Source organism: Amblyraja radiata, chromosome 6 (genome assembly GCF_010909765.2).
Source record: "Amblyraja radiata isolate CabotCenter1 chromosome 6, sAmbRad1.1.pri, whole genome shotgun sequence".
NCBI classification, from domain to species: Eukaryota; Metazoa; Chordata; class Chondrichthyes; order Rajiformes; family Rajidae; genus Amblyraja; species Amblyraja radiata.
This window is the reverse complement of record NC_045961.1, coordinates 90,546,985-90,566,648: the sequence shown is the minus strand read 5'-3', so window position 1 is coordinate 90,566,648 and position 19,664 is coordinate 90,546,985. Positions and strand designations below refer to the sequence as shown.

At 43.7% G+C, this 19,664-nt stretch overlaps 1 protein-coding gene across 1 annotated transcript in view; it reads right to left on the bottom strand.

Moving 5' to 3' along the window:
* Nucleotides 1–8,643, bottom strand: part of plekhb1 (pleckstrin homology domain containing B1) — a 61,932-nt gene extending 53,289 nt beyond the window's left edge. Inside the window, exons 1-3 of the mRNA XM_033023178.1 lie at nt 8,607–8,643; nt 8,183–8,329; nt 4,566–4,668 (exon numbers count right to left, since the gene is read on the bottom strand). Of these exons, the coding sequence (XP_032879069.1) occupies nt 4,566–4,668; nt 8,183–8,329; nt 8,607–8,643 (287 nt within the window). The remainder of the gene's footprint in view (nt 1–4,565; nt 4,669–8,182; nt 8,330–8,606) is intronic.
* Between the last annotated feature and the right edge of the window lie 11,021 nt (nt 8,644–19,664).

Genomic DNA, 19,664 nt, shown 5'->3' with positions numbered 1-19,664 from the left:
GGAGCCCATATTGGCCCGTAGTCTCTTTGTTTTTTCTTATTTGTTTGATCTCCATTTGTTTATTTTCCTTATAGAAACATAGAAACATAGAAAATAGGTGCAGGAGTAGGCCATTCGGCCCTTCGAGCCTGCACCGCCATTCAATATGATCATGGCTGATCATCCAACTCAGTATCCTGTACCTGCCTTCTCTCCATACCCCCTGATCCCCTTAGCCACAAGGGCCACATCTAACTCCCTCTTAAATATAGCCAATTAACTGGCCTCAACTACCTTCTGTGGCAGAGAATTCCAGAGATTCGCCACTCTCTGTGTGAAAAATATTTTTCTCATCTCGGTCCTAAAAGACTTCCCCCTTATCCTTAAACCGTGATCCCTTGTTCTGGATTTCCCCAACATCGGGAACAATCTTCCTGCATCTAGCCTGTCCAACCCCTTAAGAATTTTGTACGTTTCTATAAGATCCCACCTCAACATTCTATATTCTAGCGAGTACAAGCCGTGTCTATCCAGTCTTTCTTCATATGAAAGTCCTGACATCCCAGGAATCTTTAATTAAAGACTGAACCACTGTTCATCAGTACCTACAAATGACTTGTCCAAGTGCCCAATCTTCATGCATGAACATAGATTATAATAGGCTATTAGCTGTGTTAAGTATTCCAACCAAGTTCAATATAGCATTCACATAACATCTACACAGGAGCAATCTCTAATGAGGAAAAAAAACATGAATGTGCACAGAGGCACAAAGAACTGGAATTCTGTGTTGATCACAAACTGCTTGATCTTATAGAGGTGTATAAAATCATGAATAGCTTGAGTAGATGCACAGTGTCTCTTGCCCAGTGCAGGTGAATGGAGGACCAGAGGACATAGCATTCGTAATAAGGTGGATGAATTGAATGCGCAGTTAGTAGTTAAGGGATATGATATAGTTGGAATTACGGAGACATGGCTCCAGGGTGACCAAGGCTGGAAGCTAAATATGCAGACGTATTCAATATTCAGGAAGGATAGACAGAAAGGAAGAGGAGGTGGGGTGGCATTGCTGGTTAAAACAAGGAGAGACCTTAGCTTGGATGCTGTAGAATCGGTATGAGTAGAACTGGAAATGGCCAAGGGCAGAAAACACTTGTTGGAGTTATATACAGACCACCAAAGAGCAGTAGGGAGGTTGGGGATAGCATCAAGCAGGAAATTAGGGATGCGTGTAGCAAAGGTACAGCAGTTATCATGGGTGACTTTAATCTACATATAGATTGGGCCAACCAAATTGGTAGCAACGCTGAGGAGGAGGATTTCCTGGAATATATACGGGACATTTTTTTTAAACCATTATGTAGATGAACCAACTAGAGGGCAGGCCATCCTGGACTGGGTATTGTGTAATGAGGAAGGATTACTTAGCGATCTTGTTGTGCAAAGCCCTTTGGGCAACAGTGACCATAATATGGTGGAATTCTGTGTTAGGATGGAGAGTGACCCAGTTAATTCAGAGATTAGGGTCCTGAACGTAAAGAAAGGAGACTTTGAAGGTATGTGACAGGAATTGGATAGACTGACAAATTAAACTTAAAGGGTTGACAGTGGAGATATAATGGCAAAGATTTAAAGACCGCATGGCTGAACTCCAAAAATTGTTCATCCCTGTCTGGCGAAAAATAAAACGGGAAAGGCAGCTCAACTGTGGCTGATGTGGGAAATCAAGGATAGTGTTAAATACAAGGAAGAGGCATATAAATTGGCCAGAGGAGGCAGCAAACCGGAGCACTGGGAGAAATCTAGAACTCAACAGAGGAGGATAAAGGGCTTAATTAAGAGGGGAGAAAAAGAGCATGAAAGAAAGCTTACGCGGAATATAAGAACTGACTGTAAAAGTTTCTTTAGATATGTAAAAAGCAAAAGATTAATAAAGACAAAGGTAGGTCCCTTACAATCAGAGACAGGTGAATTTATAATGGGAAACAAGGAAATGACAGAACTGTTAAACGAGTACTTTGGTTCTGTCTTCACTAAGGAAGACACAAACAATCTCCCAGAAATACTAGGGGACCAAGGATCTAGTGGGAGGGACTCCACATCCAGAACCAGTTTAAGAATAAGGTGTAGGCCATTTAGGACTGAGATGTGGAAAAAAAGTTTCACGCAGAGAGGTGTGAATCTGTGGAATTCTCTGCCACAGAAGGCAGTGGAGGCCAATTCACTGGATGTTTCCAAGAGAGAGTTAGATTTAGCTCTTAGGACTAAAGGAATCAAAGGATATGGTTATATGGTTATATGGTTATATGGTTATATGGTTATATGGGGAAAAGGCAGGTACGGGGTACTGATTTTAGATGATCAGCCATTATCATGTTGAATGGTGGTGCTGGCTCAAAGGGCCGAATGTCCTACTCCTGCTGCTATTTTTCTATGTTTCTGTTTTAACGCGGGCAGGTGGGACTAGTGTAGCTGGGACGTGTGGGCAAGTTGGGCCAAAGGGCATGTTTCCACACTGTATGACTATGACTCCATAACTCAATGGCATCAATGGAGGGCATGGATAGACGATGTTTCGGTTCGGGTCCCTTCACAACAGCCGATTATCTAAAAAAATAATCTAATCTGGGGTAGATTGGGATTTTCTAACCTGGTATCGTGAAGATTATTTTTACTTTCAGCAGAGATTAGCTCCTCAGCACACGAGGCAAGAGATGAATGTTTTATTGCTATACGTACTGAAACAGAAATTCTTACTTGCGGCAGCAGAACAGGTTTATAAACATAGTACTCAATTGATAAAATAATATCAGTTCTAGGCACCACAATTTAGGAAGTATGTGATTTTACCAGAGGGAATATGGAAGAGAATCCCAGGACATTGGCTGGGATAAAGTATTTCAGATAGAGGAGAGACTATACCGACTAAGTTTTCAAGAAGGAACTGCAGATGCTGGAAGATCGAAGGTACACAAAAATGCTGGAGAAACTCAGCGGGTGCAGCAGCATCTATGGAGCAAAGGAAATAGGCGACGTTTCGGGCCGAAACCCTTCTTCAGAAGTTTCACTTCTTTTCTATGCAGTGAAAGGCGAGGGAACCAGAATGAGGTGTACAAAGCTATGCAGAGATAATGAGAAACTTTGCTTGTTGGTAAAGGTGGTATAATCAATGGGCAAAGGTTGAAGGTGAGGATAAATTATTTCAGAAGTGGGTTTGGGTATAAAATTCTTTCACCAAATGGTGGACAATATCTGGAATGCACTCCCTCCACCAACCTCTCCATCAGTGGGAGTGGATCAGATTTACTTAAAACATCAAAAGCATAAAAAGCTACAAGGAAATTGCCAGGAAATTAGTACAGGGTATACATAGGTTTGTGATGGATGGTATGCACGTGATGGGTCAAAGGGCATGCTTGAGCACTATATGACTACTGTATATCCTGGCAGCACAGTGGTGCACCGGTAGAGCTGCTGCCTTACAGAGCCTGAGACCCAGGTTCGATCCTGGCTATGGATGCTGTCTGTACGGTGTTCAGAGCAGGAGGAGCTGTGGTGGCGCGCTGCTGCGGCCCGACCCCGGAGATTCGGAGGCTCCAGCCGCAGGACTGGTGGACGGTGACACCGGGAGCCCGCGGGTCCCTGGTGCGAGACCGCTTTTCGGGGCTTCCGCAACGGCGACTTCTCCCGCCCGAGTTGCGGGGTTGAGGATGACCTGGAGCGGGGCCTTACATCGCCCGGCGCGGCTTTAAATGGCCGCGGGACATGCTAGCGCCCGCCGGGGCTCCAACATCAAGACCCGGAGCACGGCCTTGCATCGCCCGGCGCGGCCTTAATGGCCGCGGGACACTTACCATCGCCCGCCGGGGGCTTTGACTCTGACATTGGGAGGGGAATGGGGAGTGCAGGGGAGAGATAAGACTTTGCCTTCCATCACAGTGAGGAGGAGATTCGCTGTGATGGATGTTTGTGTAAATTGTGTTGTGTCTTGGTTCTTCTACTTGTTTGTATGACTGCAGAAACCAAATTTCGTTTGAACCTCAATGAGGTTCAAATGACAACAAATAAATTGTATCATTGTACCTTCTCCCCGTGACCTGCGTGGGTTTTCTCCTGGAGATTCGGTTTCCTCCCAGACTCCAAGGACGTACAGGTTTGTTAGCTAATTTGCTTGGTAAAAGTGTGAATTGTCCTTAGAGTATAGGATAGTGTGAGTGTGTGGGGATCCCTGGTCGGCGCGGACTCGGTGGGCTGAAGGCCCTGTTTCCGTGCTTTATCTCTAAAAACTAAAACAAATGTCTAATCTGTGCAGGTATAAATCAACATTCTTTCCTCAGTTGCCCTGCAGTCTCTGCTCAATAGATTGGCTACTTGTTTATAGCACTCTGCACAACACATGGAAACATAGACACATAGAAAATAGGTGCATAGGAAGGCCATTCGATGCTTCGAGCCAGCACCGCCATTCAATATGATCATGGCTGATCATCCAAAATCAGTTCCACGTTCCTGCTTTACACTCACTGGTAAATTATTTTATTAGATAAGATACAAGATAAAGGGAACAAGACCGATAGACTTACAATGCATCATCAGCGCTGTCTGCACTAAGTGTCAGTTTTGACCCATCCTTCAGGTGAAGCAGCAGCATACATTCCCTGCCGGTTTCTTCTGGTGGCAATCCACCTGCAGCAGTAAAAAAAAGGTTAAATTAATTTAGAAAAAAATATATAGGTTAAAGAGAGAGATTCTGTCGGTCTTCAGGTGTTTCCATAGAGAACTGTATGTAAAAATAGGCATTTTGTTTTGGTTTTCAGTTTAGAGATTGTGATGGTACACAAAAATCCTGGAGAAACTCAGCGGGTGCAGCAACATCTATGGAGCGAAGGAAATAGGCAACGTTTCGGGCCGAAACCCTTCTTCAGACTCTTTAAACACTGAGAGATTGAGATGTTTGGTGGACTGTGTGGGGTGGGAGGACCCGTTGCTCCTCCCGTGCAGCAGGTGGTGCTGCACAGGACAAAGGGAGATGTTTTGTATATAGTTTATCCTGTCGGCAGACAGTATGCGGGCAGCCATTGAGACTAGTCTTGCTGCCAGCATTGAGTTTTAAAATCACACGCTTTTGCCTTGGTGCGATGTTCGGCAATAAATTCGGTAATCGGTTGCCATTCATGTTGCACCGTCCGGTAGAAATCAAGTTTTGTCCAGACCTAGAAAACGAACACGAAGGAGATGCAGCATGGAAACAGGCCCTTTGGCCCATCGGATCCACGCCGCCCATCGATCACCCATTCGTGGAAGATAGACACAAAATGCTGGAGTAACAGCGGGACAGGCAGCATCTCTGGAGAGAAAGAATGTGTGACGCTTGGGGTCGAGACCTTTCTTCACCCACTAGTTCTATGTTATCCCACTTTCCCATCCACTCCCCACACATTACAAACAATTTACAGTGGCCGATTAACCTATACATTTGCACCTCGATGAGATGTGGGAGGAAACCAGAGCGCCCAGAGGACACCCACGCGGTCACAGGGAGAAGGTGTAAACTCCACACAGACAGCAGCCGAGGTCTGGATCGAACCTGGGTCTGTGACACCGTGAGGCAGCAGCCACTGTGCCGCCCTAATATTTCAAAATATTATTCAGATCTTGCATTATTTCAATGTTGTGGTGACAATTATCCTGTTTTAAACTCTTTCTATGTTCCATGTGCACCTTGCTTAACATGAGATTGGATATACATTAACATGTTGGCATAGTGCAACTGATGCAGTTAACCTCCAGGCAACATACCCAATGCTTAGTGGACATTTCACCACTGAGGTGCTGCCCTCCTGCTTGAGCTGTAGTGAAACAGAGGTAACATCTGAGGGAAAGAAAAGTCTCTAGATTTGAACGTGTTTCTAGAGAAAAATTATTTTAAAAAAACTTTGAAAACTGTACCTATAATCGATATCTCACAATTTCACAATTTCACAATTATAATTATTCATATTCTCCATGAAATCACACAGGTAAAATGGAAGTGCTAAAATTAAAAGCTCAAGGGCATTAAGCTTTTATTAGTGCTACACATTGAATTGGTTCCAAATGGGCACAATCTGAAATACTTGCTGAGTTAGTCATCATTTAGAAAGGCCCAAGTTTGGTGATACTAACTCTGGGAGTTATGTAGAACAGGCTAAACATTACGTCAGTCAGCATTCAACAGGGAGTTCCACTCTAGCCATTGCTCTTCATTAAGCTTGTACAGCTGAAGAAGCATCCAGAACCAGCAATGACCTCTGACTCCCACTCCCACCTTTCAAAACTGATTAAGGGGAATGTCGGGGAATGGACAAGTGAGGGGTGGAGAAGATTGGTATCAACATGGATTCTCAGCCACCCATGGTCATCAGAAAGTGAACCATGGGGAGAAAGATTACGTGAAGCCTCGGTGGAAACTTCTTTTCTGAAGCACTCTATCTGCTGCAACCTCATAAAATGACATGCATGGTTTTGCCAGTGAATTTTGCCCACTAATCTCCTATGTGGGACCTTATCAAATGCTTTCTGAAAGTCCGGGTACACTACGACCACTGGCTCTCCCTTGTCCATTTTCCTAGTTACATCTTCAAAAAATTCCAGAAGATTAGTCAAGCATGGTTTCCCTTTTGTAAATCCATGCTGACTCAGACCGATCCCGTTACTGCTATCCAAATGTTCGCCTATCTCATCTATTATAATTGACTCCAGCAACTTCACCACCACCGATGTCAGGCTAACTGGTCTATAATTCCCTGTTTTCTCTCTCCTGCCTTACATATTCTTCACCAAAAAGGACTAAACATTCTGGAGTAACTTAATGGTTCAGGCAGCAGCTCTGGAGACCATGTATAGATTCTGAAGAAGGATCCTGACCTGAAACGTCACCTATCCATGTTCTGCAGAGATGCTGCCTGACTGGCTGAGTTACTCCAGCACTTCATGTCTTTTTTCTAAACCAACATCTGCACATCAGCGCTTCTACTTCGTTAGAAGGCTTTGGACGTTTGGCATGTCCCCTACAACTATCACCAACTTCTTTAGATGCACCATAGAAAGCATTTTATCAGGAAGCATCAGAGCTTGGTTTGGGAACAGCTCCAACCAGGACTGTAAGAAATAGCAACGAATTGTCGACGCAGCCCAGTCCATCACACAAACCAACCTCCCTTCTTTTGATTCCATTAAAACCTCACGCTGCCTTGGCAAAGCCAGCAGCATAATCAAGGATGAGTCACACCCTGGCCACTCCCTCTTCTTCCCTCTCCCATAAGGCAATAGGTATTGAAGTGTGAAAACGCACACCACCAGATTCAGGGATAGCTTTTTCCCCATATCAAGCAACTGAATCATCCCACCACTTAGAATAAAGGGGAGGTCATTTAAGACTGAGGTGAGAAAAAACTTTTTCACCCAGAGAGTTGTGAATTTATGGAATTCTCTGCCACAGAGGGCAGTGGAGGCCAAGTCACTGGATGGATTTAAGAGAGAGTTAGATAGAGCTCTAGGGGCTAGTGGAGTCAAGGGATATGGGGAGAAGGCAGGCACGGGTTATTGATAGGGGACGATCAGCCATGATCACAATGAATGGCGGTGCTGGCTCGAATGGCCGAATGGCCTCCTCCAGCACCTAGTATCTATGTTTACCACAACCAGAGACCAATGCTGAACTGCTGACTACCTCTTTGATGTCCCTCAGACTATCCTTGATTGGTCTTTACTGGCTTTACCTTGCACTAAATGTTATTCCCTTATCATGTATCTCTCTATACACTGTAAATAGATCATGTATTTCCTTTCTGCTGACTGGTTAGCATGCAAGAAAAGCTTTTCACTGTACCTCAGTGCACGTGGCAATAAACTAAACTGAACTGAACTGGAGTTCCTTGTTTCTAATCTTTTTGTATTCGCCACTCTTTCAATAGAGAACTAATTTCTGAATTCTCTGTTTGACTTTCTTGGTGACAGCCTGACAAAGAAGGCCTCTGATTATGCTCTTCATCAAGTAGTAGCATTCTCTTTCTATCCACTCTGTCAAAACATTTAATTTTTTTTAAATCCTCTATAAGGTCATAGCAACCTTCCTTTTCTCAAGAGAAAGAATAGCCAGTTGTTCGCCAAAACAAAATATTGTTAAACTTACAAAGTGACAGAAAATATTTACCTGTACATTCATATCCTGCTTTAACGCTTAAGCAATTTATTTTTAGATGGATTCTGTCTTCCAGTTGATTGCGATTGTCATCATGATAATAATATAGGCTACCGTCCAGCCATAAATCAAACCAGTTCCTCTTCCATCGCCGAAGAACTGAGCCTGCAATGCACAACATTACTCATGTTCATAGACTACCCGTGGTAACATACAATTAAAGAAGTTACCAAAGACTTTAATATTGTTAAAAACAATTTTTAATCAATAGACAAATAAAGGGATTCCTGCCCTTTAAACATCAAAGAGCTTCACATCATATAGTATTTTCCTCAGAATGTAATAACAAAATTAATTGAAAAAAAAATTTGATATAGATTCGTGATGGCATTTTTTTAAGGTGTCCCTTTCATAAACGCAGTGATGAAATAAAAACACTGACTTTGTCTCCACAGCCAGCCACTCTTCGCCAGAGCCATGAAGGAACAAATATCTTCGGGCACCAGGGGCGGGGCGTCCAGTCAAGTGGGATCCAGGACAGTTCCTCAGGCTCTCGCCTGGTTCAGGCCAAGCTTGTCTTCCTTCCCGCACTTACAGTGAAGCAATTTACCTTCGACGCATCAGCGGCCCCTTCTCTTAATCCTGTTCCTAATGACCGGATTAGGATTTATCGTCACCGGTTGATCCAGCTACTGAAGGCAAGAATCTTCTAGAAAGCAGGTCGAGGATGTTTTTTTACCTCGCAGATTCACACACACAATACTATTCAGAAAACAGTTCTGGTTTGTTTCTGGCGCCCTTACCAAAACAAAAGCAAGTTTGCATTTTGTATTTTTCCTTGGCAGGTTCTTCAGAGGAACTAATGCCCACATTGCCTCAAATATAAACAATTAATTATTAATTTATGCATTGTAAATTATTATGTCATTTAATTTAGGAAACATAGAAACATAGAAAATAAGTGCAGGAGTAGGCCATTCGGCCCTTCGAGCCTGCACCGCCATTCAATATGATCATGGCTGATCATCCAACTCAGTATCCTGTACCTGCCTTCTCTCCATACCCCCTGATCCCTTTAGCCACAAGGGCCACATCTAACTCCCTCTTAAATATAGCCAATGAACTGGCCTCAACTACCTTCTGCGGCAGAGAATTCCAGAGATTCACCACTCTGTGTGTGAAAAGGAATGAGGTTGGAATGGGCTTTTAATTTCAAAAGGCTCTCCTTTTGCAACCTGGCGCTTTCTAATAAGTCCCAACTCTTATATGTAAGAAATGTGGGCAGCTTAAAAGATTTATTGATGTTGTTTAAAGGAAAAGTGCTGTAGTAACTCAGTGGCTCAGGCCGCATCTCTGGAGGATGTGTATTGGTGACGCTTTGGGTCGGGCCCTTCTTCCAGAGATGCTGCCTGACCTGCTATGTTACTCCAGCATTTTGTGTCTTTTTTTTTGTAAATAGTTCCTGATATCTTGAATTTTTTAATTGCAACTTCAGTTATGATTGCATGTTAACTCCAAAATATCCCACAATAATCAAAGTGCGATTGTAATCACTACAGAGTAAAATGGAGTGGTAGAACATTTTAATCTTCATTAGGTGGGTTACATTTCTGAAACCTAAAGAAGCTGATAAGTTTGACAGAGAGGGTCTGGACTCCACATACTTCCTTTGCTGGATACATGTTGAAAGTGCTCTTAATTTTACTTATTAGATGCATGGCAGGAGTTCATAAGTTCATAAGTTCAGGAGTTCATAAGTTCATAAATTCTAGGAGCAGATTAAGGCCATTCAGCCCATCCAGTCTATTCCGCTATTCAATCATGGCTGATCCATCTTTCCCTTTCAACCCCATTCTTCTGCCTTTACCCCACAAAACCCTTACTAATCAAAAATCTGTCATTCTCCTCATTAGAAATATCCATTGACAGCCTACAAAGCTGTCTGTGGCATTGAATTCCACAGATTCACCACCATCCTTCTCTTCTTTATGAAGGTACATACTTTTATTCTGAGGCTAAGGCCTCTGAACCTAGACTCTCCCACATGCGGAAACATTCTCTTCACATTCACTCTAACCACTATTTTGCTATTCGGTAAGTTTCAATGAATCCTTCTAAACTCCAGTGAGTATGGGCCCAGTGCTTTCAAAGGCTCATCATATGTAGTTCTCTTGAATGATCACACATTAGCATAGGCATGAAACTACAACTCTCAGCGAGGGGGCCTTACTGATGTGGGCTGCACCAGATAGTGAGTGGAAAGAAAATCTAAATTTGTTAAACGAATTCCAAATGGAAACCATAGGTTGACGATTTCTCCGAGCTTGATAACCGCATCACCTATTGATCTGATGCATTGAATGTTGGCATCTTATTGACTATTGATATTATTAATCTCGATAACAGTGCAGTTGGGAGAGGGAGGTGGAGTTTGTGCCAGCGGATGGCGGTGATGCTTATGGAAAAATGAAGCTTATCCGAGTGTAGTCAAATAAATATGGAGGGCAAATATTAAGAAGTAGAAACAAGAAACTGCAGATGTAGGTTTACCAAGGAAAGTAGCTCAGCTGGTCAGGCAGCATGAATCAGAACATGGATAGATGATGTTGTGGGTTGGGACCCTTCTTCAGACTGAGGAAGAGTCATGACCCAAACCTTCACCGATCCAAGTTCTCCAGGGATGCTGCCTGACCTGCTGAGTCACTCCACCATTTTGTGTCTTTCCAAGACTACTATTGGTTAGATAAGATGATACTTGTAAACAAGCACCAGACACAGTATATGATTCAGACACATCTTTAATCAGCACTGAAACTTAACAGCATTAAGGACGGTTGGTTGTCAGTACATCCTAGCTGCTCAGACTGGCAGTGTCAGAAACAAGTGTTAGTATAAGTGTTATAGTGGGGTGGAGTTAGTGATGCTGGCTTATGTGTGATTGGTTAACATGCATCATCAATCTACAATACTGGTAGTTCTGAACCTCATGTATTAAAATTATTTTATCAGATGTGTGGATGAGAAGCAGAAGGTGGCCAAAGGTAAATCTTTGGGAGACATCAGGGGCGTGGAGGCAGAAAACGAGCCTTTTATAAGAGTGCCAACAGCTCTCCAGATAAAGGTGGGACCATGCAAGGGGAGTGACGCTCAGCTGCAGAAGAAAGGTTTTTTAACAGGGATATGGTGTGAGGAAGAGTATAATAAGGACGGAGGAAGGGGAGAGTGCACCAAAGATCAGTGTTTCTTTTTTATTTGGGATTTCAACAAACATTATGACAAGAACATATGAGAAATGTTTAAGTGTTGATGCGAAAGTCAGCAAGATTGCTTTCAGGATAGGACATGGACAATGAATTTAGGTCAGGTGGAATTTAGTATGTGGCGAAGCTTGGAAGCATTGAGCTGTCTTGCACATTTAGATAAACACGTAATTAATTTCCGCTGCATTATTAATGTGCTTACATCCAAACCTCAAGACATAAGTAGGTCTGTAACAGCTAACAACTTAGTTGTCGCTAAAATGGTAACTGATTCATCTATCAGTAGCTCCATTACTGGGTATGAGCGGGCGATGACAAAAGCATCGGAACTTGCAAGCAATAATAAACAACTGAAATATGTACAACTGCCAAAGGCTCCCTGTGTGAAAGACGAAAGAAAGTGGAACAGTAAGATAAACTATTTATGGTGATCTGTCAGACAAGCAAATCTTTTGAAAGCTGTTACAATTGTACAGTTGGCTCCAAAATTTAACTTTGATTATTAGCATCACCTACAAAAAAGAATGGATTGCAGAATATTACATGCATTAAGGACATTGGCCTAGACATTACAATCTGTGAGATGGCCTTCACAGAAAGTTGTCCGTAAGGATCTAATGATCTCTGTGGCATGGATTTCCCATTTCCGATGTCAGATCATGTCAGGCATCCATTCCCTGAAGCAGTGGGAATTAAGCTAAGTGAACATAAGAATTTTGATGAAAGTCATCGATTTGAACAGCTAACTCAGTTTCTCCCTCTGTACTTGCGACCTATTTGGCTGGACTTTTCCAGCATATTTTTAAACTTTGATTTTGCATATTATTTTCTTAGTTTAGTTTAGTCTAGTTTCGTTTAGTTTAGCTTAGAGATACAGTGTGGAAACAGGCCCTTCAGCCCACTGAGTCCGCACCGACCAGCGATCCCCGCACATCAATACAAGCCTACACGTGCTAAGGACAATTTACACTTATACCACAAATCCAATTGACCTACAAACCTGCAGAAACATAGAAACATAGAAAATAGGTGCAGAAGTAGGCCACTCGGCCCTTCGAGCCTGCACCGCCATTCAATATGATCATGGCTGATCATCCAACTCAGTATCCTGTACCTGCCTTCTCTCCATACCCCCTTAATACCTTTAGCCACAAGTGCCACATCTAACTCCCTCTTAAATATAGCCAATGAACTGGCCTCAACTACCTTCTGTGGCAGAGAATTCCAGAGATTCACCACTCTCTGTGTGAAAAATGTTTTTCTCATCTCGGTCCTAAAAGATTTCCCCCTTATCCTTAAACTGTGACCGCTTGTTCTGGACTTCTTTGTACGTCTTTGGAGTGTGGGAGGAAACTGAAGATCTCGGAGAAAATCCACGCGGTCCCAGGGAGAACGTACAAACTCCGTACAAATGATTTCTGTTTTATCTCCTACAATCATGTTTTATAAAGTGCATTTTTAAAGACATAAGCATTTCTCCATTTAGTCCATTCCCAGTCCTTTCAGGTACATCATATGTTTTTCCAGAAAGCTTTTCACACCAGTCAGTAGTTCTTAGCTCCAAGCCTCTTGCTCAAGGTACCTTTCCTGAAGGTACACTTTCCAGCACACTGTTTTTTTGTTGTAAAGAGCATCATCCGTTTCAAATGGTTGTTAGTACAGGAGAGCTGAGAAAGAAAATGCTACGAGAATGTTTCCCAAATGACTTTGCCAGAATGTGGTCTCTGAATTTCTATTTCAAGGTGACATTGTCAGCCATACTGAGAGAGGTGTTAAACAAAACAGTAAAAATTACATTGATGTTGTTACCTATGCTACACTAATCCGTGTCTTCTTCTTGCAGCACATTGTTAATAGAGCGTAAATTAAAATATGATTCTTTTAAATAGCATTAGCAGTATGATCAAAGCACTGATTGTATTAAGGCTCTGGTATCTTAGCAACATGAACATTGAATGCACAAGTTTCACTGAAAAATTCCAGGGAAAACTCGGCACTATTGTCAATGCTTTGATTGATGATACGTGTCCCAAATTTCCCAGTGGCTTCGAGGACTCAGTCTCCTTGAAACTTTAAAGCATAGATTTCAATAAAGGGTTTTTCTAGTACAGCAAACTAGATGTAACCCTGCCATATATCACCAGTGGAGAGAGATTTTGGAAATATTATGGTGGCTGGAATAGACACTGCTGGAAAACCGCAAGTGTGTTACACGATGAGCAAGCGTTCATTTAACCGGGAACGCACGTAACTTTCATGTTCATTTCTCCTTATTCTGATCAGTGTAGTTTGCTGGTGCAAGCTATTGTTTGTTGCCTTGTGCAAATATTCACAATATCCCATCTCATCTGTGGCTATCACCATTTGAAGGTGGTTTGCACAGGTTCCACCTCTCCAAGGGTGATTCTCATTGCTTCCAGCCGATGGGAGAAGACATTGCACTCGGTGGAAACTTGGCAGAATACTAGAAATAGTGGGCACCCTGGCCTTCAGATGCACATAGACATAGAACATAAAACAGTGCAGCACAAGAACAAGGCTCTTCAGCCCACAGTGTCTGTGACCAACATGATGCCAAGTTAAACTAAGCTCTTTCGCCTGCACATGATCCTTGATTTCCTGTACATCTGTGTGCCTATCTAAAAGCCTCATAAATGACACTATCGTACATGCCTTCACCACCAACCCTGCCAGCATGTTCCAGGCACCCACCACTCTGTGTAAAGAAAAACTCGCTTAGCATATCGCCTTTAAACTTCGTCCCACTCACCTTAAAGCTATGCCCTCTAGTCTTTGTGTTGAAGAAAGAACTGCAGATGCTGGAAAATCGAAGGTACACAAAAATGCTGGAGAAACTCAGCGGGTGCAGCAGCATCTATGGAGCAAAGGGTCCTGGGTCTCCTCCATTGCCAGAGTGAGCAACACCGGAAATTGGAGGAACAGCACCTCATATTTGGATAGTTATATGGACGGGAAAGGAATGGAGGGTTATGGTCTGAGCGCAGGTATATGGGACTAGGGGAGAATACGTGTTCGGCACAGACTAGAATGGTCGAGATGGCCTGTTTCCGTGCTGTAATTGTTATATGGTTATATGGTTATATTTCGCTTGGGGAGTCTGCATCCTGCGGGCATGAACATTGAATTCTCCCAATTTTGTTAGCCCTTGCTGTCTCCTTCCCTTTCTCAGCCCTCGGGTTGTCTCCTCCCATCCCCCAGCCCTCGGGCTCCTCCTCCTCCCTTTTCCTTCCTTCTCCCCGCCACCCCCTATCAGTCTGAAGAAGGGTTTTGGCCCGAAACTTTACCTATTTCCTTCGCTCCATAGAGGCTGCTGCACCCGCTGAGTTTTTGTGTACCCTCTAGTCTTTGTCATTTCCACTCGGGGGGGGGAAAGGATTTCAATTATTCTACCATTTCTATGCCTCTCATAATATTATATACTTTCACCAGATCGACTAGGTCTCTCCCTCAGCCTCCGATGGTCCAGAGAAAACAGTCCAAGTTTGTCTAATCTTTCCTTGTAACTAATACCCCCTAGTACATGCAGCATTCTGGTAAACCTTTTATGCATACTCTCCAAAGCCACTGCATCCTTCATGAGCGGGGCAACCAGAACTGCACAGAATACTCCAAATGTGGCCGAACCAAAGTCCTATAAAGCTGCAACATGACTCCCTGACTCTCATACTCAATGCCTGAACTGATAAAGGCAAGTATATCATACTCCTAAAAGGCCACAAAGTGCTGGAGTAACTCAGTGGGTCAGGCAGCATCTCCGGAGAATAGGGATAGGTGACGTTTTAGGCTGGGAACCTTCTTCACATCCTACCTTCTTTATCACCCTATCTAGCTGTGTTGCACCTATCAGTGAGCAATGGGTTTAGACACCAAGATCCCTCTGTATTTCAAGGGATCATATTTAGGGTCTTGTAATTAACTGTATACTTTCTTCTTACATTTAACCTCCCAAAGTACAACACCTCTAGGATCTAGGAGTGCAGGTACGTAGTTTCTTGAAGCTGGAGTCGCAGGTAGATAGGGTGGTCAAAAAGGCTTTTGGCACTGGCCTTCACCAGTCAGAGTATTGAGTAGAGAAGTTGGGAGGTCATGTTGCAGTTATATAAGACATTGGTGAGGCCGCATTTAGAGTATTGTGTTCAGTTCTGCGCTCCATGTTATAGGAGCGATGTTGCGATACTGGAAAGGGTTCAGAGAAGATTTACGAGGATGTTGCCAGGACAACATGTTGCCAGGATCAGAGTAAGGGAATCGAGGACCAGAGGACATAGGTTTGGGGTGAAGGGGAAAACATTTAATAGGAATGTGAGAGGTAACTTTTTCTCACAGAAGGGGGTGGGTGTATGGAACGAGCTGCTGGAGGAAGTAGTTGAGGCAGGGACTATCACAACATTAAAAAAAACATTTAAACATGTACAGTACATCGATAGGATAGGTTTAGAAGGATATGGGCAAAATGCTGGTGAGACTAGTGCAGATGGGGCATGCGGGTCGGTGTGGGCAAGTTGGGCCGAACGGCCTGTCTCCATAATGTATGACTCTATGACTCTATGAACCTTCAACTCTCCTCCTTCTCCAAGTGCGATGAACACATGGTGTCAACCAGATCATTGTAACCCAAGTTCACAGGCCTGCTGTTGAATTATTGCTGCACAAGGATTGCCAACAGCAGCTGTTTAGTCAGCAGTTCTTCTGTTATTCATGCAGTACACAAGTGGAACCGTGCTACCCACTTTGCCAAGCAATTGAAACTGGACACAAACGTCTGTCTGCAATGCACAAACAAAAATTGGAAACCAGATGTCACCATTGGCACCAAACAGTCAATGTTCCCAGTTAATAACTTTTAAATTAAGTTTAAAATTCTAATGCACAAATGGACAGTGATGAAAATGAATCCACGAGTTGTACAAGTACTATTCCCTAGTCGACACAAATGCATTCAAAAGTGGTTTCAATTTCAAAGCTACACTAAAGACATTATGAATCGACTGATATGTAATGTTTATCCTATTCTGCATGAAATGATAAGATCATTGCTTACGATATTAAGAGCAAGATAGAAAGGGAATTGGTAGCAATGCAAAATTGAATGCCAAAATGCTAAAATATTTTTCCAATATTCTGAAAGGAGCATTGTAATCAAGAAAAGTGCTAAGTTGAAATGAACATTTGAAATATGCAAGAGATAGTCCGTGGGCCAAAGGGGTTTACCATGCACCCCCCCCCCTCCCCCCCTCCCCCCACTATGATCCTACTTCTTGGGTGTCATTTTGTTCATTGGTATCTCTTCTGTCGGAAAAATTATGTTCCCAAGAAAAAAACTCACTTGGAGTAGGTTTTTTAACCCCTTATTTCAGTCTATGTCAAAATTGTGTTTTTTCACACTTTGCCCTCTTTCTGGTGGCCCTCTTCCATCACCCTATGTCGACCGGAAAGCAAATCCAGATTTTCGTGTGCAGCGCTGGCTGATGGGGATGAAGCATTCACACAGTGTACAAGAAAAGATCTGGCATGGATGCTTTCCCAGAAAGCGAGTAGTGAGGAAGGTCAAGAGCTTCCACTTGGGCTGGATTTGTCTCAGCAATAGGTGAAGTGCCTTCAAATGTGACAGCAATTGACTACTATCCTGTGAACAATCATCCCATCACCCGGTGGCACTGTTACTGGCTGCCTCCGCCTTCAGTCCGGTATTTTTTGTTATGTTTGAAGTATGTTTTTTTTTTGTTTTGTTTTTTTACGTGGGGGAAGTGGGTACGGTAAGGGGGAAACCGTCCTTCAGTCGCTTCCTGGAGAGGATGCAACTATTATTCGAGTCGCGTCCTCGCCCCCCCCCCCCCCCCCCGCCTACCTACTGGATTGGCGCGGCCTTTCCTGCAGGGACTGACCAGAGCTCCAGCAGCGGCGGCGCAGCGGTGGATACATCGCGGAGCGGGTGATGCCTCACCTGGGATCGCCGTTTGGAGCTCCGGAGTGTTGGGCCTGCTGCATCGACATCGCGGAGCTGTGGTTCGCGGAGCTCCCAACGCGGGCGGCGCTGACCAACATCGCGGAGTCCTGGGACCCTTTGTCGGCGGTCGCCAGCGTGAATCTCCGCCCAGCTCGGCCTGTGGACTTCGGGAGCAGCGGACTCCGGTGGGAGGTGGCCGATTTAGAGGTCCGGGCCGCTAAGGACGTTCTCCCGTTCGACGTCAGGGTCCCATCATTCCCGGCGAGAGGGCCTGAACATCAGGCCGCCCGTAGCGGCGACTATGGGGTGCTCGGGAGGCCCCGACCACGGGTGAACATCTGGGAAGATCAGCGAGGAGGTTCCTTCCCTCACAGTCGGGATCTTTGGTGCCGATGTGGGGATGTTGTGTTGTGGACTTCTGTGTTTTGTGCTTTTTTTAATTTATTTGTATGACTGTAAGGAAAATAGCATTTCGTTGTCACTTAATTGAGACAATAACAATAAATTGAATCCAATCCAATCCAAATCCAATCATGGAATTTAGTACAGTTAAAGAGTGTTTATGAGCTTCTGAAGAAGCAAGTCGTGAGGTTGGCCAAGAATATGTCATTACAACATTCGAGTTGGGAGTTTGCATGAAGGCATATCCTCTCGTGTGGAGTCATCCTGCAAAGTACATAAAACACATTGTGTTGATTGGCATATTTCATGTCATTTGCGCATACCTCAAAATGCTTGGAAAGAAAATGGAAGGATCCGGACTTCAAGATGTCCTCATGGAATCGGGACTCATGTCTACTGGTTCTATGAAATGTGTAATGACAGGAAAGAACTACGACAGAAGTCTGCACTGCCACAAGAAGACGGTGGAGTGCTTGGAGAGGCTCCTTCTTGATGAATTCCTGTCTATGGCTGGAAAAGATGCAGTGCTGTCCGGTATTAGATAGATTAGATTAGATAGCCTTTTATTGTCATCCAGACCGAAGTCTGAATGAAATTGAAGCAGTCATACATACAATACAATACAATAAAAAAAACAACAATAAACACATATTAACATCCACCACAGTGAGTCCACCCAACATCTCCTCACTGTGATGGAGGCAAAAGTCTTAGGGCTGCAGTCTCTTCCCTCCTCTTCTCCAGAGGAATCAAAGGGCATCTTTCGAGAGCTAATCTGATCGTCAACAAAGCAGGCACTTGCTGAAGTCATGGCCAATGCAGATCTCAACACATTGACGGAATCGTATGAGAGTTTCAAAGCTGATGTTCGAAAGGGATCTCTCGGGAAGACTGCACAATTTTGGTTGTCGTACATGGATTCTGTGTGGATTGCTCTCTCATTGATTAGGTCTGTGAAAGAGAGTAACTTTCCGTTGTACTTGCACTGTCTGTGTCTTATGCCCGATCTCTTCTTCACCTTTGGTGGTCACAATTACTCCCGCTATCTGACCCACCTTGCTGTGTTCTTGGCAAACATCGAAGAATCACATCCCGGTGCCCTGGCTTTCCTCGAAAGAGGTGCCATCAGTGTCGCTAGGTCGATCATACAAGGAAACCGATGTGCTGTTGATAAAACGATTGAGGAGACGATCATGAAGGATTGCAAATCTCAAGGTGGTGGTAGTGGTGTTGTCCCCTCTGGCATGGCCCCTGCGCAAGGATGACACGCAAAATTCGTTAAGTGGTAAAGAAAGCTTTTGGTGTGCTGGCCTTTATAAATCAGAGCATTGAGTATAGAAGTTGGGATGTAATGTTAAAATTGTACAAGGCATTGGTGAGGCCAATTCTGGAGTATGGTGTACAATTTTGGTCGCCTAATTATAGGAAGGATGTCAACAAAATAGAGAGAGTACAGAGGAGATTTACTAGAATGTTGCCTGGGTTTCAGCAACTAAGTTACAGAGAAAGGTTGAACAAGTTAGGGCTTTATTCTTTGGAGCGCAGAAGGTTAAGGGGGGACTTGATAGAGGTTTTTTAAATGATGAGAGGGATAGACAGAGTTGACGTGGAAAAGCTTTTCCCACTGAGAGTAGGGAAGATTCAAACAAGGGGACATGACTTGAGAATGAAGGGACTGAAGTTTAGGGGTAACATGAGGGGAAACTTCTTTACTCAGAGAGTGGTAGCTGTGTGGAATGAGCTTCCAGTGAAGGTGGTGGAGGCAGGTTCGTTTTTATCATTTAAAAATAAATTGGATAGTTATATGGATGGGAAAGGAATGGAGGGTTATGGTCTGAGCGCAGGTATATGGGACTAGGGGAGATTATGT